Source organism: Engystomops pustulosus, chromosome 10, assembly GCF_040894005.1.
Source record: "Engystomops pustulosus chromosome 10, aEngPut4.maternal, whole genome shotgun sequence".
Classification (NCBI taxonomy): domain Eukaryota; kingdom Metazoa; phylum Chordata; class Amphibia; order Anura; family Leptodactylidae; genus Engystomops; species Engystomops pustulosus.
This window is the reverse complement of record NC_092420.1, coordinates 6,584,860-6,609,761: the sequence shown is the minus strand read 5'-3', so window position 1 is coordinate 6,609,761 and position 24,902 is coordinate 6,584,860. Positions and strand designations below refer to the sequence as shown.

The 24,902-nt window shown below is 47.3% G+C and overlaps 1 protein-coding gene across 2 annotated transcripts in view; it reads left to right on the top strand.

Annotated features, from left to right (window-relative positions):
• The window catches only part of PLXND1 (plexin D1), a 93,704-nt gene that overhangs the window by 17,260 nt on the left and 51,542 nt on the right, over nucleotides 1-24,902 (top strand). For both annotated transcript variants that reach the window (XM_072128997.1, XM_072128996.1), the window contains exon 2: nucleotides 24,189-24,365. In XM_072128997.1, coding sequence (XP_071985098.1) covers nucleotides 24,189-24,365 — 177 coding nt within the window. The remainder of the gene's footprint in view (nucleotides 1-24,188; nucleotides 24,366-24,902) is intronic.

The window sequence follows — 24,902 nt, the reverse complement described above, 5'->3', positions numbered from 1 at the left end:
AAACTTGACTCATCTCATGTGAGAAGAGTCAGATTTGCACATGAGCAGTAAACACTAGGCGTTACCAGTCCTGCATCCTAAGGGGGACCAAAGGTCACTGAGTCATAGCCGTGCCACCTTTACAACTCACAAATTCCTGCCCTGGTAGGGGTAGTTTATGTGACTCCCTAATCCAGTAGTAAAAATACACATAAAATCCTGTGGCCTAACAGTAAAACATGCGCCCGCGCTGGTGAAAACCTAATGATAAATGGGCGACGGTGACCCCACTGCCGATTGTTCTGCTGTCCCGCCATTGTTATCCACCACATCTGGATCTGGGAAAGCTGGGTGCTCTCCAATATGAGTCGTATAATTCTAATGGAGGAATAATTGGGAGCATGTAACATGTCTATGGCCGCGGTCACGTGATTCCGTCACGCGGTAATACATATAAATTATACGAGGCGCACATTTCCGGGCCTCACACTGTGATTGTTCCCTCTCAGCCATTTTTGTGGCTTCGCAGACTTTGCTCATGACCACTCTGTGAAATTCGTCACCGCCATGTCCCCGAGGAGCGGCGGGGGGTGCTCTACTGTCTGCCCCTCCACGCCCGGAGTAACGAGCCGCTCCCAGCATGCACCAAGTAACCGCAATGGCTCCCTCTCTCTGAAATGCGCCAACTCTGTGTAAACAATTCATGGTGTCATTTTTAGAGAGTTACTCAGAGAAAGGGAAGAAAAAAAAACCCAAAGCCACAAAGCAAATTTCCCAAATCTGGAGGAATATCCCCTGGGGGGAACGTGGAGAACATGTCTTCTGTGAATAATTCACCGCTCTAACATCATTGTTCCCGCCATCAATCAGTTTCAGATGAAGATGTCAGCAGCAGCCGTTATATACAGTATATGTCTTCTTAGGCTCTGTTCACACCTGAGGTTTCAGTCATGGACAGAGACCATGGGGAATAAGTCACATGACCAACCCCAATGATATGTCCCAAACTGAATGGGGGGAATTTGAAGACTCTGACCCATTTTCAGGGCAGTGTTTACCACATTTGCTGTGTTTGTCATTTGGCCGCTGTTTATTAGGGCGTCCTGGCTGCATTATTAGCTGATCACAAACTGGTTATAGGGGCACTGCAGATGGCATTGTTATTTATTCACTGTCCTTCGGAACTCTCCAGCTGAATCTCTTATTTGGGAAGTGTTATTGGCAGCACTATGGGGGCACTGTTATTTGGGCACTATTTATGGGGGTACTCTGGGTGGCACTGTTATTTGGGCACTGTTTATGGGGGTATTCTAGGTGGCACTGTTTATAGGGGCACTCTGGGTTGCAATGTTATTTGGACATTGTTTATAGGGGCACTCTAAGTGCCACAGCTATTTGGGAACTGTTTATGGGGGAAATCTGTGTGGCACTGCTATTTGGGCACTGTTTATGTGGGCACTCTGGGTGGCATAGCTATTTGGGCACTGTTTATGTGGGCACTCTAGGTGGCACTGTTATTTGGGCACTGTTTATGTGGGCACTCTAGGTGGCACTGCTATTTGGGCACTGTTTATGTGGGCACTCTGGGGAGCACTGTTTGTAGGGGCACTCTGAGTGGCACCGTTATTTGGGTACTGTTTATGTGGGCACTCTAGGTGGCACTGCTATTTGGGCACTGTTTATGTGGGCACTCTAGGTGGCATAGCTATTTGGGCACTGTTTATGTGGGCACTCTAGGTGGCACTGTTATTTGGGCACTGTTTATGTGGGCACTCTAGGTGGCACTGGTATTTGGGCACTGTTTATAGGGGCACTCTGGGGGGCACTGTTTGTAGGGGCACTCTGAGTGGCACCGTTATTTGGGTACTGTTTATGTGGGCACTCTAGGTGGCACTGCTATTTGGGCACTGTTTATGTGGGCACTCTAGGTGGCACTGTTATTTGGGCACTGTTTATGTGGGCACTCTGGGTGGCATAGCTATTTGGGCACTGTTTATGTGGGCACTCTAGGTGGCACTGTTATTTGGGCACTGTTTATGTGGGCACTCTAGGTGGCACTGCTATTTGGGCACTGTTTATGTGGGCACTCTAGGTGGCACTGTTATTTGGGCACTGTTTATGTGGGCACTCTAGGTGGCACTGTTATTTGGGCACTGTTTATGTGGGCACTCTAGGTGGCACTGCTATTTGGGCACTGTTTATGTGGGCACTCTAGGTGGCACTGTTATTTGGGCACTGTTTATAGGGGCACTCTGGGGGGGCACTGTTTGTAGGGGCACTCTGAGTGGCACCGTTATTTGGGTACTGTTTATGTGGGCACTCTGGGTGGCATAGCTATTTGGGCACTGTTTATGTGGGCACTCTGGGTGGCATAGCTATTTGGGCACTGTTTATGTGGGCACTCTAGGTGGCACTGTTATTTGGGCACTGTTTATGTGGGCACTCTAGGTGGCACTGCTATTTGGGCACTGTTTATGTGGGCACTCTAGGTGGCACTGTTATTTGGGCACTGTTTATGTGGGCACTCTGGGTGGCATAGCTATTTGGGCACTGTTTATGTGGGCACTCTAGGTGGCACTGTTATTTGGGCACTGTTTATGTGGGAACTCTAGGTGGCACTGCTATTTGGGCACTGTTTATGTGGGCACTCTAGGTGGCACTGTTATTTGGGCACTGTTTATGTGGGCACTCTGGGTGGCATAGCTATTTGGGCACTGTTTATGTGGGCACTCTAGGTGGCACTGTTATTTGGGCACTGTTTATATGGGCACTCTAGGTGGCACTGTTATTTGGGCACTGTTTATGGGGGCACTCTATGTGGCACTGTTATTTGGGCACTGTTTATGTGGGCACTCTGGATTGCAATGTTATTTGGGACACCCAGTATATCCTGATAAATTAGCCGTTTCTGCTGGGTCTCATCACAGCAACCAAACAGATTGCAACTTTCATTTTACTAGAGCTGGTTTGAAAATGTAAGAAGTGTTCTGATTGGTCGGCTGCTTCTCCTGGTAATGGAGGCCTAGGCCTTGGTCCTTTCAGTGAAGCCTAGTAACGTGGCTGACCCCTTGTTCCTCCATTGTTTCGGTCCGCAGCTCAGACGCCATTATTACCAGTGACAGCTGTGTCTTGGCGCTGGTTACGTCTCCATATTTATATTTTTCTTTCTCTCATCAAAGTGTGTGGCCGTAACGACTCGTTCCCTCAGTTATCAATGATTGCGGCTGGGGTGCACATGGCGGGGGGAGGGGGGCACTTACTATTTATTTATTCTTCTAACAAATATATTTAGTTAAATAAACCTAAAAAATCCTGATTCAATACAAGTCCTCGAGCTCTCTATGTCTGTGTCTAGTAGAAATGAAGAAAAACAATGTGGCTGCCAAGGGGAACTGACTGGCACTGATAATGGGGCACTGCTTGCGGAGGAACCCTGACTGGCACTGATAACGGGGCACTGCTTGTGGAGGAACCCTGACTGGCACTGATAATGGGGCACTGCTTGTGGAGGAACCCTGACTGCCACTGATAATGGGGCACTGCTTGTGGAGGAACCCTGACTGGCACTGATAATGGGGCACTGCTTGTGGAGGAACCCTGACTGGCACTGATAATGGGGCACTGCTTGTGGAGGAACCCTGACTGGCACTGATAATGGGGCACTGCTTGTGGAGGAACCCTGACTGGCACTGATAATGGGGCACTGCTTGTGGAGGAACCCTGACTGGCACTGATAATGGGGCACTGCTTGTGGAGGAACCCTGACTGGCACTGATAATGGGGCACTGCTTGTGGAGGAACCCTGACTGGCACTGATAATGGGGCATGGCATGTGGAGGAACCCTGACTGCAACTGATAATGGGGCACTGCTTGTGGAGGAACCCTGACTGCAACTGATAATGGGGCACTGCTTGTGGAGGAACCCTGACTGCAACTGATAATGGGACACTGCTTGTGGAGGAATCCTGACTGCAACTGATAATGGGGCACTGCTTGTGGAGGAACCCTGACTGCAACTGATAATGGGGCACTGCTTATTTGGGCCCTCTTGAGCTGGCAGTTCCTAAAGCAATTCTTGCCTGGCACCATTTAAAGGGATACCTTGACCATATGTATGAGAGCATTGCGCTGTTAATAAGGACACAATTTATAGGAGCACTCTAAGGGTGGGGTCACATGGTGGTTCATTCTCGGTGCATTTCTAAACGCACTGAAAACGTATGAGTTTTGGAATGTTTACCGTGCGTTTGGCTTGTTTGAATCCATTATTTTTCATATGTTGAAGTGTAAGCAGCTGTGAAAATGTTAATACAGCTGCTTACACTTCCACTAATGAAGAAAAACTGATTTAAACCAACAAAACGCATAGTAAACATGCAAAAACGCATTTTCAGTGCATGTAAAAATACACCAAGAACGGACTGAGAACGCACCTTGTGACCGCACCCTTATTGCCGCTGCATGTGGCCATTCTAATACTGGTGCCCTCTTTCTGTCATTCCAAGGGCACTGTTTATAGGGACACCCTGTGTGGCACAGCTATTTGGGCACTGTTTATAGGGGCACTCCTCCTCTTTTTTCACTCCACTTCTGGTTTGGACATCAAAAACTGCAACTGAAAACAGGTTCGGCTCCAGGTATCAGTAGGCCCCTGGGCGACAGAGCCTCAGTGGGCCCCTTTGCAGTGAGCTCACATGATGGCATTAAAAATTCAGAAACTAAAGCAGTCTCCTGTTCCATAAAATATTTGTTAGTTTATCATCCCAAACAGCCCCACATCCCCAAAAAGCCCCCTTCACTCCTATGGATTCATTACATACAGCCCCCCTGTGCCCCCTCCCTCCCAGGAGCCCTGGGCCCCAGTACTTGCCCTGGTATGCCCAGCGCTGGTACCAGCCCTGTTTAAAAAACTGAACATGTGAATTTACACTGCAAGGGGACTGGCAGACACTCTTATGCAGGGGCTCTCATTTTATGGATATGGCACATGCCATTTGGGGGCCCGCCTATAGTGGCTTACATCCCTACTACTGGGGTAGGGGGTGTAGTGGTGGTTTTTGGTTATTTACCCTTTCTGCCATGATTTATCCATTTCAGTCTGCGTTCGTTTTGCTTGGCATAAGTTAAAATATCAGTAATTTGCACAACTCTGTCTTTCTGCCGGAAGTGGGCAACGTCGCCCATCATCTTCAGCGCCTGCACTGACCTGACCCACATTTTAGGTGATGGTGGTTACTACTTGGGGTTCATGCTCTGCCAAGAATATATTACACCTCCGAGACGTGACTGCTGGTGGTGGGGGCTGACACCCATATCTGTGCCAGGGGTGTAAACACATTGCAGCCAGGAATGGAGAGGATTTTTACCATTTTTAATTTATTTTTTGTGTCCTGACATGACATTATATTCACCGTAAATTCATGCTGATACAATCCCACATCCTCAGCTGCAATCAGTGTGGACCCTGATATAGAAGTCTAAATAAATAGCCCCCCAATAAGTGCAGTCACCCACTGACTGCAGTCTACATGGTCACAACTGAGGACAAATTCAGGAAAATAACCTTTATTTATTTAGCGCACACAGATTACGCAGCGCTGCACCGAGCTTTACCAAATAGGTCCCTGTCCCCAATGGGGCTCACAATCTAATCACCATACCAGTATGTTTTGGAGTGTGGGAGGAAACCGGAGGACCCGGAGGAAACCCACGCAAACACAGAGAGAACATACAAACTCTTTGCAGATGTTGATGCTGAGACTTGAACCCAGGTCCCCAGCGCTGCAAGACTGTAATGCTAACCACTGAGCCACCGTGCTGACCCTACAGGATTAGAGGCATGGACAGACAGTCCCCTCTGATGTAATCTGCACATATAGAGGATGAGGGTTTATGAATAATAATAACTTGTCATTTTGTTAAATCATTTTGAATTTACTTCTGCAGTAATGAACCACAACTCCCAGCATCCGACTGAATAATCTCCCGTCTCTTTTTGCAAGAATTCTCACAACTTCTATTTGGTGGCGATACCTTCCTGACACAGCAAGTAACAGGCTGAAAATACATGAGTTGTAAATAGAAGCTTTACACCTTGAGCTGCTGCTTCACCTCGTTTCACTGTCTCAGTTTATAAGGTTGAACTGTATGTAGGTTGTGTTATTGCCCAGAGCTCCCAGGGGGTGTGAATAGCTGCATGACACTGACTCACATTACCTGACGCCCACCTGCAGGTATTTCCCTCAGAAAACTAAAAAATATTCTTGAGTTACTTTCCGTTGCAAACTTTAGAATAAGTAATGTCATGTATGTACACAGTGACTGCACCAGCAGCAGAATAGTGAGTGCAGCTCTGGGGTATAATACAGGATGTAACTCAGGATCAGTACAGGATAAGTAATGTCATGTATGTACACAGTGACTGCACCAGCAGCAGAATAGTGAGTGCAGCTCTGGAGTATAATACAGGATGTAACTCAGGATCAGTACAGGATAAGTAATGTCATGTATGTACACAGTGACTGCACCAGCAGCAGAATAGTGAGTGCAGCTCTGGAGTATAATACAGGATGTAACTCAGGATCAGTACAGGATAAGTAATGTCATGTATGTACACAGTGACTGCACCAGCAGCAGAATAGTGAGTGCAGCTCTGGAGTATAATACAGGATGTAACTCAGGATCAGTACAGGATAAGTAATGTCATGTATGTACACAGTGACTGCACCAGCAGCAGAATAGTGAGTGCAGCTCTGGAGTATAATACAGGATGTAACTCAGGATCAGTACAGGATAAGTAATGTCATGTATGTACACAGTGACTGCACCAGCAGCAGAATAGTGAGTGCAGCTCTGGGGTATAATACGGGATGTAACTCAGGATCAGTACAGGATAAGTAATGTCATGTATGTACACAGTGACTGCACCAACAGCAGAATAGTGAGTGCAGCTCTGGGGTATAATACAGGATGTAACTCAGGATCAGTACAGGATAAGTAATGTCATGTATGTACACAGTGACTGCACCAGCAGCAGAATAGTGAGTGCAGCTCTGGAGTATAATACAGGACTGGTTGACAGTACGGGGTCCCTGAAAAGGTCTAGATCAGGGATCCTGGAGGTCGTCAGATCCTTCTACTCGCACCTCTTGGGCAGGAAGGATCTAGATCGGGATGTGATGTCGGCTTTCCTGGCTGAAACTGTCCCTGAGCCAGGAGTAGACCCCTCTCTTGATGTTTTGACAGAGCTGATCAGGGAAGAGGAAGTCAGCCTGGCGATTGAAGGGCTCGCCCTCAAGAAATCGCCGGGTCCGGATGGCTTAACATCTGAGTTTTATAAGACCTTTAAGGACGCCTTGGTTCCCCTCTTGACTGAGGTATTCAATGAGTGTCTTTCCTCGGGCGCTCTGCCGAAGTCAATGAGGAGGTCTGCCCTGATCATCCTGTCAAAGGGTAAGGACCGATCTCGTGTTGAGAACTGGCGTCCCATAGCGCTTCTCAATACGGACAGAAAGGTTTTGGCAAAGGTGCTGTTTAATCGGCTGGTGCAGTTTGCGCCCCGGCTCCTTTCGGGGACCCAGCACTGCTCTGTTCCAGGCCGCAGTACATTTAGTGCTGTGCTTTGTGTTCGGGAGGCAGTGGAGCAGGGCAGGGCTGGTAACTGGAAGGGGTACTTGCTGTCCTTGGATCAGGCAAAAGCGTTTGATCGGGTTAACCACGAGTACCTCTGGTCTGTCCTTCTGAGGTATGGCCTGCCGGGGGAGTTTGTCAATTGGCTAAAGGTTTTGTATGCAGGGGCAGAGAGTTTCCCGCTTGTGAACGGTTGGATTGGCCGCTCTTTTGAGGTCGGGTCTGGTGTTCGCCAGGGTTGTCCTCTGAGCCCACTACTGTACGTGTTCGCGATTGACCCATTCCTTAGGAGGGTTGATCGTGGGCCGTTGGTGGGAGTCGGGATGGATCGGGCAGCACCGGAAGCCACTCTAAGGGTGGTAGCGTATGCTGATGATGTCACCGTTTTCGTGTCCTCGGGAGGGGAGGCGCAATGGGTGATGTCAGAGGTTGACCGCTACTCAGAGGCTTCTGGGTCCAAGATCAACCGGGATAAGTGTGAGAGTCTCTGGCTGGGAGAGGGAGGTCCAGGCTTTGATCTCCCGGACACTCTTCCAGGGCCCCAGGACTCTGCCAAAGTTCTCGGCATCGAATTTGGCCAGGGGGATTACCCCATGCAAAACTGGGACGGCAGGCTTAAGATCGCCGCTCAGAGTGTGGTCCAGTGGAAGGGTTGGTCTTTGACCCTCAGAGAAAGGGTTAACCTGATTAAAACTTACCTGCTCCCATTACTGATTTATCTGGGCAGTGTGTGCATGTTGCCAGAACCCCTCTGGACTCGGGTCTACAGTCTGTTCTTCCAGCTGTTATGGGGGAATAGGCTGAACCTAATCAAGGGGGAGGTTACTTACCGCACGAGGAGACAAGGAGGGTTGTGTATGGTCAACCCTGTGGTGTTCCTAGTGAATACCTTTCTTAAGATCAATGTAGCAAACCTCTGGAAAGAGAGGGCTCCTCCGTGGGTATACTCCTGCAGGGGATGGTTTCGGCCTTTCTTCCAGGAATGGGAGACAGGAGGGCGAGTGAAGGATCTCCGTACACCGCATGGGCATCTTCCGGCTTACGCTACCCCGGTTCTGAAGGTGATTCGCCGGTGGGGTCTGGGAATGTGGGAGATCAGGACCATGTTGAGGAAACTCCTTGACAAGAGGGTTCTGTTGACCCATTTCCAGAAGCCTCTGGCCCTCAGGGATTGCCCAAGTCGGGATCTGGGGGTGGGTTTGAGTTTATTGAATTCCATCAGGATCCCCTTGAAGTTTTGGGACGTGACTTGGCGCTGCTTCCATGGAAAGCTGTGTGTGAGGGACAATCTGAAGTGTAGGAGCTCTGAGGAAAGGGGTTGTCCCCGGGAGGAGTGCGGTGGCCTGCTGGAGAGCATGGACCACTTCCTGCTTCAGTGCCCCTTTAACACAGAGGTGTACAACCGGGTGGGCGCTTCCATCCATTGGCCCGGGTTGGCCGGTCTCTCCTATGCGGAGTGGGCCTATGGAGCATTCAGAGGCCTGGGTGGCCGGGACCGCTGCACGTTATTCCTAGTCAGTCTAGTGGTCAGGTACCACACGTGGAACGCACGGTGTTTAGTATCGACGCAGCGTAAAATCCTCCCGGTGGATGAGGTGGTTAGGAACATTCTGGGTGACCTGGTGAAGGTGCGCTCTCTGGAGTATGAGAGGCTGGGCACGGGGAGGGCCTCTCTCCTTTGGAGGGGGTTCTCCTTTAGTGTCCCTTAGTCTGTCATCTCCGCTCCTGGTGTTGGGCTGAAGCTGACACTGTAGATTTTTGTTTTGTGTTCTGAGGTCATAGTGATGTTGGGCTTGCAGGCGCTGAACCTGGGCTTTATGTGGTTTTGATTGATGTTGTTGAGATTTTGAGATTTTATTTGTATTCTGTTTTCTTTATGTTGTGTTGTAAATACTGTATATATATTGTATATAGTGGGGTTTGGGACATAGTGTTAGGTTGGGAGGGGGGTGATGGTGGTGGGATTTTGGGATTTATGAACTGACCTTGGACTCTATGACCCTGGGCACTGGTCTGGACTACTTAACGCAAACTTTGGACGTTAGACCAGTGTCTGGGGGAAGGGGAGGGTGTGGGCGAGGGATTTAGTTTAGTGTAGTGTTGTGTGTATTTGTTATCATATATTTAAAAAAAAAAAAAAAAAAAAATGGGTGTGGGATGTGATCTGTGTGGGGTGGTTTGTTATTAGAGGGTGTAGGGTGGGTTTATGTATATTTATAGTCATTTATGTTTTATTTGTGGGTGTGGCTTGTCTTATTGTTTATTGGTTTGGTTGAGGGTGTGACAATTGGTTGGGTGGGGGTTGTGGTATTTGGTGTTCATTCATTTCGGTGTATTTTAAGTTATTGTTTTTACTAGGTGTGAATGGGGCTGGACCAGCAGGTAAGATATTGTATATATTGTATATTATGTTTTGTTTGTATTGTTATGTTTTTTACTTTTATATAAAATAAAAGATCTACAGGATGTAACTCAGGATCAGTACAGGATAAGTAATGTCATGTATGTACACAGTGACTGAACCAGCAGCAGAATAGTGAGTGCAGCTCTGGAGTATAATACAGGATGTAACTCAGGATCAGTACAGGATAAGTAATGTCATGCCTGTACACAGTGACTGAACCAGCAGCAGAATAGTGAGTGCAGCTCTGGGGTATAATACAGGATGTAACTCAGGATCAGTACAGGATAAGTAATGTCATGCCTGTACACAGTGACTGCACCAGCAGCAGAATAGTGAGTGCAGCTCTGGGGTATAATACAGGATGTAACTCAGGATCAGTACAGGATAAGTAATGTCATGTATGTACACAGTGACTGCACCAGCAGCAGAATAGTGAGTGCAGCTCTGGGGTATAATACAGGATGTAACTCAGGATCAGTACAGGATAAGTAATGTCATGTATGTACACAGTGACTGCACCAGCAGCAGAATAGTGAGTGCAGCTCTGGGGTATAATACAGGATGTAACTCAGGATCAGTACAGGATAAGTAATGTCATGTATGTACACAGTGACTGCACCAGCAGAATAGTGAGTGCAGCTCTGGGGTATAATACAGGATGTAACTCAGGATCAGTACAGGATAAGTAATGTCATGTATGTACACAGTGACTGCACCAGCAGCAGAATAGTGAGTGCAGCTCTGGGGTATAATACAGGATGTAACTCAGGATCAGTACAGGATAAGTAATGTCATGTATGTACACAGTGACTGCACCAGCAGCAGAATAGTGAGTGCAGCTCTGGGGTATAATACAGGATGTAACTCAGGATCAGTACAGGATAAGTAATGTCATGTATGTACACAGTGACTGCACCAGCAGCAGAATAATGAGTGCAGTTCTGGGGTATAATACAGGATGTAACTCAGGATCAGTACAGGATAAGTAATGTCATGTATGTACACAGTGACTGCACCAGCAGCAGAATAGTGAGTGCAGCTCACTATAATACATGTATGTATCCAGCTATGATCATATGGCTTGTTCATTATATAACTATTGGTATTTGATTACTTCCAGCAGCAGCCCCAGGACTATTGTCTATGTTGGATACTCCAGCGCCCCCCCCCCCCCCATTTGTCTGAATATGGATGAGCTGCAGTACACGATACAACCACAAAGACAGATTTAGAATTGTTTGCATTTTGGATTATATTTGTAACAACCCCTTTAAGGTAATTTTAGGTCATTTGGTTTGAAGCCAGACCCTAATGGGAATCTGTCATCCCCCCCCCCCTCTAATGTACAGCACTGCTCCAGTCCTTGAGCTGCCGCCTGGTGTAAATTACAGGACGGCCATTGCTCACAATAGAAGCCTCGTTTCCAGATTAGTCGTGAATAATTGTTTAATTATTGGTAAGAAAAAGGGAGAGTTTCAATTAATTTAGGTTTTCCGGCCATTCAATATTTATTCAGGATATTTCCACGCATATTTATAAAGGACTAGTCCACAACACTCCCAGTATCCATATATTAGTCCCTCCTTCCCAGTATCTATATATTAGTATCCCCTTCCCAGTGTCCATATATTAGTCCCCCCTTCCCAGTGTCTATATATTAGTCCCCCCTTCCCAGTGTCCATATATTAGTCCCCCCTTCCCAGTGTCCATATATTAGTCCCCCCTTCCCAGTGTCTATATATTAGTCCCCCCTTCCCAGTGTCCATATATTAGTCCCCCCTTCCCAGTGTCCATATATTAGTCCCCCCTTCCCAGTGTCTATATATTAGTACCCCCTTCCCAGTGTCCATATATTAGTCCCCCCTTCCCAGTGTCCATATATTAGTCCCCCCTTCCCAGTGTCTATATATTAGTCCCCCCTTCCCAGTGTCCATGTATTAGTCCCCCCTTCCCAGTGTCCATATATTAGTCCCCCCTTCCCAGTGTCTATATATTAGTCCCCCCTTCCCAGTGTCCATATATTAGTATCCCCTTCCCAGTGTCCATATATTAGTACCCTCTTCCCAGTGTCCATATATTAGTATCCCCTTCCCAGTGCCCATATATTAGTCCCCCCTTCCCAGTGTCCATATATTAGTCCCCCCTCCCCAGTGTCCATATATTAGTCCCCCCTTCCCAGTGTCTATATATTAGTCCCCCCTTCCCAGTGTCCATATATTAGTATCCCCTTCCCAGTGTCCATATATTAGTCCCCCCTTCCCAGTGTCTATATATTAGTCCCCCCTTCCCAGTGTCCATATATTAGTACCTCCTTCCCAGTGCCCATATATTAGTCCCCCCTTCCCAGTGTCCATATATTAGTACCCCCTTCCCAGTGTCCATATATTAGTCCCCCCTTCCCAGTGCCCATATATTAGTCCCCCCTTCCCAGTGCCCATATATTAGTCCCCCCTTCCCAGTGTCCATATATTAGTCCCCCCTTCCCAGTGCCCATATATTAGTACCCTCTTCCTAGTGTCCATATATTAGTTCCCCCTTCCCAGTGTCCATATATTAGTCCCCCCTTCCCATTCTCCATATATTAGTCCCCCCTTCCCAGTATCCATATATTAGCTCCTCCTTCCCAGTGCCCATATATTAGTACCCCCTTCCCAGTGTCCATGTATTAGTCCCCCCTTCCCAGTGTCCATATATTAGTCCCCCCTTCCCAGTGTCCATATATTAGTCCCCCCTTCCCAGTGTCCATATATTAGTCCCCCCTTCCCAGTGTCCATATATTAGTCCCCCCTTCCCATTCTCCATATATTAGTATCCCCTTCCCAGTGTCCATATATTAGTCCCTCCTTCCCAGTGTCCATATATTAGTCCCCCCTTCCCAGTGCCCATATATTAGTACCCCCTTCCCAGTGTCCATATATTAGTCCCCCCTTCCCAGTGCCCATATATTAGTACCCCCTTCCCAGTGTCCATGTATTAGTCCCCCCTTCCCAGTGTCCATATATTAGTCCCCCCTTCCCAGTGTCCATATATTAGTCCCCCCTTCCCAGTATCCATATATTAGTCCCCCCTTCCCAGTGTCCATATATTAGTCCCTCCTTCCCAGTGTCCATATATTAGTACCTCCTTCCCAGTGTCCATATATTAGTCCCCCCTTCCCAGTATACATATATTAGTCCCCCCTTCCCAGTGTCCATATATTAGTCCCCCCTTCCCAGTGTCCATATATTAGTACCTCCTTCCCAGTGTCCATATATTAGTACCCCCTTCCCAGTGTCCATATATTAGTACCCCCTTCCCAGTGTCCATATATTAGTACCCCCTTCCCAGTGTCCATATATTAGTATCCCCTTCCCTGTGTCCATATATTAGTCCCCCCTTCCCAGTGTCCATATATTAGTCCCTCCTTCCCAGTGTCCATATATTAGTCCCCCCTTCCCAGTGTCCATGTATTAGTCCCCCCTTCCCAGTGTCCATATATTAGTCCCTCCTTCCCAGTGTCCATATATTAGTCCCTCCTTCCCAGTATACATATATTAGTACCCCCTTCCCAGTGTCCATATATTAGTACCCCCTTCCCAGTGTCTATATATTAGTCCCTCCTTCCCAGTGTCCATATATTAGTCCCTCCTTCCCAGTGTCCATATATTAGTCCCTCCTTCCCAGTATACATATATTAGTACCCCCTTCCCAGTGTCCATATATTAGTACCCCCTTCCCAGTGTCTATATATTAGTCCCTCCTTCCCAGTGTCCATATATTAGTCCCTCCTTCCCAGTATACATATATTAGTACCCCCTTCCCAGTGTCCATATATTAGTACCCCCTTCCCAGTGTCCATATATTAGTCCCTCCTTCCCAGTGTCCATATATTAGTCCCCCCTTCCCAGTGTCCATATATTAGTCCCCCCTTCCCAGTGTCCATATATTAGTACCCCCTTCCCAGTGTTCATATATTAGTCCCTCCTTCCCAGTCTCCATATATTAGTCCCCCCTTCCCAGTGTCCATATATTAGTCCCCTCTTCCCAGTGTCATTTTTGACACTCACAAATTGTTCTCTTTTTTTGGCTGCAGAATCTGGGTCCCGCTTGAGGATCTGACATTTTCCCTGCGCATGTTGTTTTCCAACACGTTTTTTTGATGCACAATTAGAGCTGCAAGAAGCCGTTCTACGGAGTTTCACCTTCCTGAATGTGGAGACGGCTCTTACCCTTTTTTCGGTCCTGCGCCTCTAATTTAACCCCTTGCGCCACAATCTAACATCAAAGGGTAACTCCACAAATGACTGGATTTTGAGTCTATGTATCACCAGTTATGTCAGTGGTGTCAGAGCCGTCAGTCAGATCCCACGTGACACTGGAAGGAATCCGAAATCCGGTGCGTTACATATCTCAGTAATAGGAACAGGGGAACGCTTGTCACATCCCAAATCTGTTTCTTATGAGGTCTGTAAATGATGTGCAGGAATCCTGGGAGCCGGTGTGATGGGGGACAGGAAGGAGAGCTCAGAATACAGTCCAATGAGGTCCCTGATCCAAAATATCCGGAAATACATTCCACCTTATAAACACATAACTTATTTTGTACTTGCACAGTCTTCTCAGGCCCTGTTGCCTCTGTGTCACCCTATGCCAGTGCCTGTATGATTTGTCTCCTATTGTTGATCCGTAGTTAACCCTTCGCCGCCCCCCCCCCCCCCCCTCTATACCCCGCACATTAGTAAGATGATCCAGTCTGGTCCTATGGTCCTGTGATGTGACAGGCAATGATATCACTCAGTGAGATGATTGGGAGATTTGCGGGTTGGCTGGAAGCGCTGACAGATGATCCTATAACCTGACACCCACTAACACTGAGATGTGAAGAGATGAACTTTATGATATTTTATGATGTAAGATCTGTGGCCGCAAACCCCAAGACCAGACAGATCTGCATTGTGGGAGGTGGATTCATATAGAACATAATAAATGACCCCCAGATTGTCTTCACACTGCTGCTGCACAACCTCTTCTCCCGGCTCTGAGTAACTGCTGTAGTATTCATCCAGAATCCTGATGCAGCTTTTACACAGATTATATGGAAGGGGCAGTTCATTGCACAGAGCACAGCAGTGTGAGGACCAGGGGAGTAACTATAGGGGTAGCAGCCATAATAGCTGCTATGGGGCCCGCTGTGTCAGGGGGCCCCATCATACGATTAAAGAGTGTAGGATGTTCACCTCTACATACATATTATGCTGCACATTGCACAGTATATTATGTATATACCGTATCTATACGGTGTATGATGTGTGTATGTGCTGTATATGTGTGTATGTGCTGTATATGTGTTCGCATTAGTGTATAAATGTGTGATTGTAACTCGCATGTGTCAGTATACAATTATGTGTATTTTTTTAATTAGGAAGGGGGGCCCCATTTAGAAGACTGTCATTGGCCCCTGTTGAGGACACGCCCCCAGTGCACTTGGAGAAGCCACAATTCTGTTATATAAATCCATAAATCATAGTCCTGCTGCTACACATCTCTCCAGGGACAATACCAGGGACTCTCTGGCTGCAGAGAGCACAGAGCACAGCAGTGCTAGATACCGCCACCGGTGCACTTGGAGAAGCTACAATCCTACTACATGTATCTGTAGGGACAATGGGGCTCATTTACTAAGGGCTCAGTGGCCACACTTTTGTCGGGTTTCCAGAATATTTCCGTTTTGAGCCGAATTGCCCCGTTTTTTTGGCGCATGTGATCGGATTGTGGTGCATCAGCGTTGCTTGCACGTAACAGAAATCGGGGGCGTGGCTGTCGGACAACCCAACAGATTCGGAAAAACCGCGGAATTTAAAAACCGAATTGTGTCGCAAGATCAAGCACTCACATGCACCAGGAAGAAGAAGGTGAACTCCGGCGGATCTCGGCGCAGCAGCGACACCTGCAGGAACTCCAGCGCACGACCTTAGTGAATCCCGGCAGACCCAAATCCTCATCCGAGAACGCACCGCGGGATCGTGACGGGACCGGGTAAGTAAATGTGCCCCATTGTGTAACTCTGGCTGCAGTCTCTATGGTCACTCCTGCTGACAGGTTCCCTTTAAAATTACATCTATGAACTAAGTGGTTTGGAATGAAGACTGATACATTTTATCTGCGCTGATACATTGTAACTATTAGGAGAGGTAGGAGATATCTGCTGCTGGCAGGGTCAGACTGGCTCAGTACCAGCTTCTCCACAGATTTCCCTTCACTGACAGCAAGCAAAGATTTTGAAAATGCAAATTTTGATGAGAAATTTTTACAATGGATACGTTTTTTCCTGGAAAGTCTTGTACGATGTATTTCCAGCAGTTGAGTGGTTAATGACTTTGCCTCTTTGTAGCATTCTGTATTCTGACACTTCTCTGCTGCCTTGATGTGGATAGAAACATCTCAGCATCCCGGCTGTCAGCGCCTCCTAATCCCACTTCAGATGCTTTGAAAACACAAGTGCGTGGCGCAGCCGTGGCCCCGGAGCGATGACTACTTCTCTTAACATACGGATCAGATTCTGGAGGTCGCCTCATGACAGTCACAAGTGAGCAGGACGGGACAAGGGCAGCCGCAGTGTCAGGTTCCCATGTGGGGTTATAGGGCAAAGCCGAGCACCCGGAGCTGAAATCACGACACTGACGTCTGATGGAGGCACCAAAATGCTGCATCACATCTGGAGTAACTTACATATATTGAGAAAATATGTAACACACTGCACAGGTTCCTATATACTAATTATTAGTACCTAGAGGGGGAGGATGGACAGAAGTCAGTGTGTTATTAAAGGGATCTGTCAGCAGGTGTGACCATACAGACAGCAGCCAGTGTTATGTATAGTCCCTGGAGAGATGTGTAATCAGACCTCACACTGCTGTGCTCTGTGCTCTCTGTAGCCAGTGTTATGTATTGTCCCTGGGGAGATGTGTAATCAGACCTCACACTGCTGTGCTCTGTGCTCTCTGCAGCCAGTGCTATGTATTGTCCCTGGAGAGATGTGTAATCAGACCTCACACTGCTGTGCTCTGTGCTCTCTGCAGCCAGTATTATGTATTGTCCCTGGAGAGATGTGTAATCATACCTCACTCTGCTGTGCTCTGTGCTCTCTCTGCAGCCAGTATTATGTATTGTCCCTGGAGAGATGTGTAATCAGACCTCACACTGCTGTGCTCTGTGCTCTCTGCAGCCAGTGTTATGTACTGTCCCTGGAGAGATGTGTAATCAGACCTCACACTGCTGTGCTCTGTGCTCTCTGCAGCCAGTGTTATGTATTGTCCCTGGAGAGATGTGTAATCAGACCTCACACTGCTGTGCTCTGTGCTCTCTGCAGCCAGTGCTATGTATAGTCCCTGGAGAGATGTGTAATCAGACCTCTGTGTATGGTGTTAGTGGCAGCAGGACTGTGTATATGGATTTATATTATAACTTCTCCACCTTCATTGTGAGCACGTCCTCACACTGCTGTGCTCTGTTCTCTCTGCAGCCAGTGCCCTGAAGATGTCTATTCATGGACAAACTTTGATACATAGAGACAATACCTAACACTGGCTTCCTAGATCAAAGAGAACAGCAGTGTGAGGACACTCCCCCAGTGCACTTGGAGACGATACAATCCTGGATTATAAATCCATATCACAGTCCTGCTGCTACTAACAACCTACATAAAGGTCTGATTACACATCTCTCCAGGGGCTATACATAACATTGGCTGCAGTCTGTCTGGTCAGTTTTTTGGTCTTTTGGCTCACAAACCCTCACTCCACTTAATTACGGTATGTTGACAGCTGCTGCGAAACATCATAATACACACCTCAGCTGCTGCAGAACATCTCAAAACACACATCAGCTGCTGCAAAACTAAATAATACACACCTGCTGAAGAGTATTATAATATGAAGTCAGGTAAGCATTACTCTCAGGAGGGCTATGCGGGAAGCTGTATGGAGGCAGAGGGGCACACAGGGGGCACCGCAGCTTCCTCTTCCTGTTCTGCATGACCCCTCCCTACTTCTCTGCTCACTGACCCGACTGCTGCATGACCCCGGTCCCACCTGCTGACAGGTTCACTTTAATGGTGCTAATCTGTACCAGGACTTCCACTAATCATGTGCCATTTGCCGTATGTATAGTCCTATAGCAGTGGTGGCGAACCTATGGCACGGGTGCCAGAGGTGGCACTCTAAGCCTTGTCAGTGGGCACTCAGAATATTGCCTCAAAACAGAATTTACCAGACAGGAGATTAAGGGATCCTTCTGCAAGCCCAGGTAGCCCAGGACGTGACAAGTTTAGCGTTAGTGAGGCATCCGTGTCTGATCCTGTGTGAACAGGGTCGGATTATGATTGGAGCTACTGCTCTTGGTTGTCAAGGGAAGCTCCAATGGCAAACCAAATTTTCCCTTCTGTCAACGATATTGATTTCCTAAGTAACATTAAAAGTTGTGGTACAGCACGGAGCAAGAAGATTGCGATAAGTTACTGTCCGAATTGCTGCGTTGGCACTTTGCGATAAATAAGTGGGGATGTGTTGCAGTTTGGGCACTCGGTCTCTAAAAGGTTCGCCATCACTGTCCTATAGTATATTATATATAGCACTGGTCTTATAAGGGGAAGAGATACGCTATGGCCCTCTAGACACTGGTTGCAACCCTCTAGTTCCCCCCCTGCCCTAGATGTATCTGTATAGAAGCCCTCATGGTGCACTACAGTCTCCAGCATGCTGCTGTCGGAGCTCATGGTCCTGCTGGTCTGTGAGAACCAGAGCTGATGCAGAGATGTGTGGGTTAATGTGCGATGTCACCTGTTGGATGTGACAGAAGCCAGCTCAGCTCTCAGGTAGCAGTGCGGAGTGTCAGCAGCATCTGCTGCGTGCTCCTGATGGAGTGTGAACAGCAGCGTCAGCCTGCCGGGAACCATCACTCTCTGGATCCTGACACTAATCTAATGAGCGCTGATAAAAAGCCTGATAGCTCCACTCCACGAGCATGGATCCTGCCAGAGACGCCACTGGTCACCACCCTGACCTATGTGTGCCTCATGGGAACAGCTACATGTGGGCAGCAATAGGGCATGAGTAGGTCAGGTGCCTCCTGGGTATGATGGATACATTACTAGGGAACCATCTGAAGGTGGCTGAATAAGCTGGATCAGGTGCCACCTGGGTCTGATTGATTACATTTATACCAGGGAACCATCAGATCCTAGCAGGGCACAGCTGCATCCGGTGCCACCTGGGTATGATGGATACATTACTTGGGAACCATGTGTGCTTGGCTGAATACAGCTGGATCAGGTGCCACCTGGGTCTGATTGTCTGATTGACTACTTTCATACCAAGGAATCATCTGAGCCACCTCAGATACAGCTGCATCCGGTGCCACCTGGATATAATGGATACATTACTAGGGAACCATGTGTGCTCGGCTGGATACAGTTGGATCAGGTGCCACCTGGGTCTGATTGTCTGATTGACTACTTTCATACCAAGGAATCATCTGAGCCACCTCAGATACAGCTGCATCCGGTGCCACCTGGATATAATGGATACATTACTAGGGAACCATGTGTGCTCGGCTGAATACAGCTGGATCAGGTGCCACCTGGGTATGATGGATACATTACTAGGGAACCATGTGTGCTCGGCTGAATACAACTGGATCAGGTGCCACCTGGGTCTGATTGACTACAATTACACCAGGGAACCATCTGAGCCACATCGGGTACAGCTGCATCCCGTGCCACCTGGATATGATTGATACATTACTAGGGAACCATGTGAGCCTGGATCAGCACAGCTGGATCATTTTGTCACATGGGGCTGATTGCCTACCATCTTACCAGGGAACCACCTGAGCTTGGCTGAGTACAGCTGGATCGTGGCCCAATGTGGTTCTGATTGATGCAACACTACTAGGCAACCAAGAGAACACTGAATGGTACAGATGTAGCTGTTAGTGTCAGATACCAGGAACCATCCAGTTCTATGTGCACCACCTGGGAGCCGGGTATCAGGGTATGAGTACAGATGGGTCATGTGTTACCAGGGTCTGATTGACTACAATTTTACCAGGGAACCATGTGATCCTAGAAGGGCACAGCTGCATCCAGTGCCACCTGGGTATGATGGGTACATTACTAGGGAAACTTCTGATCCTAGCAGGGCACAGCTGGATCCGGTGCCACCTGGGTATGATGGGTTCATTACTAGGGGACCATGTGTGCTTGGCTGAATACAGCTGGGTCAGGTGGCACCTGGGTCTGATTGACTACAATTATACCAGGGAACCATCTGATCCTAGCAGGGCACAGCTGGATCAGGGCACCACCAGGTCTTATTGCTTAGATTTTTGCAGTGGAACCAATAGATGCCCGGGTCCAACAGGTCCAGCAAATTGCCTTGTTCTTACATGGGATATCATAAACCCCCTGTATCTGTAAGCTGGACAAGGGAACCACCCGGATCTAACTGGGAACAATTCGATCAGGGGATCACTTGGGTTAGACAGGGCACAACTGGATCACTTAGTACTAATGACACTTGGTTCTGCCTATGTATAACTGGGTTGGGGAGTTAGTTCCAGTGTTCACTGCCTGCAAAAGTCAACCTTACCAACCACTGTACAGCACGGTCAACCTCAACAGGGTATCTACCCCATCATTGGTGGAAATTGGAGCTATGGCTATTACTGCAGCTCTCTGGTCTTACTTGGCATACGGCTCCGTGCAACCTCAAACCAGATCCGGTTGGCATTGTCTGTACCCACCCAAAGAGCCCTTGGGTCACTTAAGATTACATCCACTCAGTCCACTGTTCCTGTAAGGAAATAAGACTGGGCAGAAGTCTGGACAACATTGAGCAATGAGCAGAACATCGCGCCAAATAAGACCCGGCACCGCTGTGGATGAGATGGGCCGTGTATACGAGTGGTCAGGACCAGCAGGACCCATGTGCTTCCACTACTACAACGTTCATTCACTGGGATGATGTGACCCTTTGTCCTGTGCCCACGACCAGTGCCAGAGAATGCCGGGCGCTTGGAAGGGTCATTGATGCCTCGGATCCTTTGTCGCTTTGTCTTACTGGCAGGGTCTGCAAGCAGCTGTGAGGATGAGGGGGGAGGTAGTCCATAGACCCCTGATGTATTCACACAACTGGAAACATCTGTGGCTGGAAATCCTGGAGAGCGCAGTGTGTGCGGCCAGTGAGTACACCGCCACCGCCGCAGCAGCCATTCCTCCCAGCCTGGGATAGGAGATCCAGGATAATCTCTGTCTGGAAAAACACTGACACCTAATGATAATAATCCTCTTAGAGTAACTCGTCCAGCGCGGGTCTTACAGTAGCAGGATGGAGCCTTAAAGGGGAGATTTATTCAGGACCTGGAGCCTTTAAGTGTTAATACAATCTCCATGTTTGCTTTTTATTACTTTATATTTGAATTGAAACAATGTTACAACATATTCTATAGTTTTGTGTCTATAGGTCTTATGTAAAGCTGTGGAACTCTATAGTAACAGACTACAAATTAACCCTGTGTAGTCTGCTTCTAGGTTCCTCCTAGCTTCTGAACTACTACTCATTTATGTCTACTGCTCCTGTGTAGAACTATGTATCTCCATGGTAACAGACTACTGACATATCCTGTGTAGTCTGGTTCTCCTTTACTCTGAGCTGCTTAACAACTACCTTCTGCATCTACAGATCTTATCTAAAGCTGTGCAATTCCGTGGTAACAGACTACAAATTAACCCTGTGTAGTCTGGGTCCAGGTTACTCGGAACTCCTTGCTTCTGAACTACTACTGTCTTGTGTCTAGTGGTTCTATGTAGAACTATGTATCTCTATAGTAACAGACTACAGATATATCCGCTGTAGTCAGGTTCTCCTAGCTTCTGAACTACTACTGTTTTGTGTCTACTGCAAAGAGTTTGTATGTTCTCTCCGTGTTTGTGTGGGTTTTCTCCGGGTCCTCCGGTTTCCTCCCACACTCATACTGGTAGGTTAATTAGATTGTGAGCCCCATTGGGGACAGGGACGGATTTGGAAAAACTCTGTGCAGCGCTGCGTCATCTGTATGAGCTATATAACTAAAGGAATTATTATTATAACTGCTCCTGTGTAGAACTATGTATCTCCATGGTATCAGACTACTGACATATCCTGTGTAGTCTGATTCTCCTTTACTTCTAGCTACTGAAATACTACTACGTTTTGTGTCTACTATGTTTCTGTAAAGCTATGTATTTCCATGGTAACAGACTACAAACATTCTGATTCTTCTTCCCTGTATGCTACTATACAAGCGGTCCCCTATGTAAGAACACCCGACTTACAGACGACCCCTAGTTACAAACGGACCTCTAGATGTTGGTAATTTACTGTACTTTAGCCCTAGACTACAATAATCAGCTATAACACTTATCAATGGTGTTTGCAATTAAGCTTTATGGTTAATCCTGGTTCTTATGACAATCCAACATTTTTAAAATCCAATCGTCACAGAGACCAAAAAATCATTTGTCTGGAGCTACAATTATAAAGTATAAAGTTCCAACTTACATACAAATTCAAATTAAGAACAAGCCTGCAGAACCTATCCGGTACGTAACCCAGGGACTGCCTGTGCTTCCATCCTGCGTAGGGAACTCCTCTGTAGACCTATGTATCTCCATGGTAACAGACTACATGCATACTCTGTGTAGTCAGCTTCCCATTTACTCCTTGCTATAGAACCTTTGCAGTTTAGGAGACTGTGGCTCCTAAATATAATATTATGTATCTCCAAGGTAACAGACTACAAAAGAAACCCTAGGTAGGCATCAGAGCTATGGACATAAAACAGTAAGACGTTTTTCATAGGAAAATAATGTTTATAAGAGAGGACATATACATAAAAACCTCGGAGATTTGGTGACATCAATATCAATAAATGCCATAACCTAAGAACAGGAATTCCAGGGGTGCAATTCCCTTCTCACATATTTCCAGACTTAGGGGGTCCGGATATCGGACGTTCTTGTGATGCATTTGGTGCAATGTGTCAGCGGCAGCTTCCATTATCCAGGGGATTGTAATTTGGGACAGGATCACGCACAGGGTCACCGAGCTCTTCTTGTTCCTGATGTCCTTGTCAGAAGTGTCTGAACAAATAATGTAGTCATTTTATAAATGTCGCTGACCCCTGTCCGTGATGAAGGACCCACAACCAAATGTTGGGAGACTTGGGAATCCTGCAACATAAGTGCAATGGAATTTTTCTAAATTTAGGCTGCAGGCTTCCCAGGGCTGGGAAACAAGAGGGGAGGGGGTCTGCATCGGGAAAGGAAGGAGGGAAGAGGATCCCAGTAAATCATAGGAATATACAAAATAACAATTCATATGTAATAACGTATCACGTAACCCCCTCTACAGTCCAGCAGTCAGGACTATACTACAACTCCCATCATGCCATGACAGCTACAGCAATGAAACATTCTATCATACTTTGTGATTTCATTTTCAGTCTGCTTGCTGTCAGTGAATTGAAACTTGTAAGAGAGATTCTGGTACAATGTCAGGAGTAATGTGTAAAGCATCTGTGATCAGGATAGAATTCTGCAAACTGTCAGCAAGCAGAGGTGTTGATGTTACAGAGCCATCTTAGCTTCTTCTTCTTCTTCTTTGCTGCACTTGGCCTCTGGGAGCTGTTTCTCTTTAGCAAAGTATTTTTACATTGTGTTTTATTGCCTGCGCCCCAGCGGAGGATGCGCGGTGGGGGGAGGGAGATGGGTGGGGGTGATGGTGGTGAGGGGGGTACCAGCCGCCCCTGGCATTGTCCCAAATAACAGTTTGTAGTAATTATCCCAGAGACTCCAGACAGAAACAATTAGAGGCTGATTATTCAATCCCATGTTCAGTGGCAAGTGCTGCCAGCGCTCCGGCAAGCAGAGAGTTAATCGCGGTCTCCTTTGACCTTTAGCTGAAACGCAGCAATTTACGTAACGATGAAATCTATGTATTTTATGATCACTTGTTGCGGCCCCATGAGATTGATAGCGAGGACCATGCCAGTGTGTGCGTATAATAAGCGTGTTGTGCGGCAGGGTGCCCCCGCTGTGCCGTGCCCCCGCTGCCGCTCTGACCACTTCCCTTGTCTCACACTGATCTCTATTCTTTACAGCTGCAGGAAGAGCAATTGGACTGTGGAGCGGCTCATCTCCAGCACCCGCTCGCTATCAATCAGCCTCTGTCTGCCAGCGCCATCTTCAAGGCTCCGGGGTTGACCTCAGTGGCAGTGACCAATGTCAGCGGCTACACGGTGGCATTTCTGGGCACATCCAGCGGCCAACTACAGAAGGTAATTCACAAGACTGAGCCACCTGTGCCATCCAGGAGGGCGGAATAAAAGGATAAGTGCCATAGAGAGATAGATAGATAGATAGATAGATAGATAGATAGATAGATAGATAGATAGATAGATAGATAGATAGATAGATAGATAGATAGATAGATAGGAGATAGATAGATAGATAGATAGATAGATAGGAGATAGATAGATAGATAGGAGATAGATAGATAGATAGATAGATAGATAGATAGATAGATAGATAGATAGATAGATAGGAGATAGATAGAAAGAAAGATAGATAGGAGATAGGAGATAGATAGATAGATAGATAGGAGATAGATAGACAGATACGTGTCTCCAGTGCTGAGATACATCTACAGATACGTGTCTCCAGTGCTGAGATACATCTACAGATACATGTCTCCAGTGCTGAGATACATCTACAGATACGTGTCTCCAGTGCTGAGATACATCTACAGATACGTGTCTCCAGTGCTGAGATACATCTACAGATACGTGTCTCCAGTGCTGAGATACATCTACAGA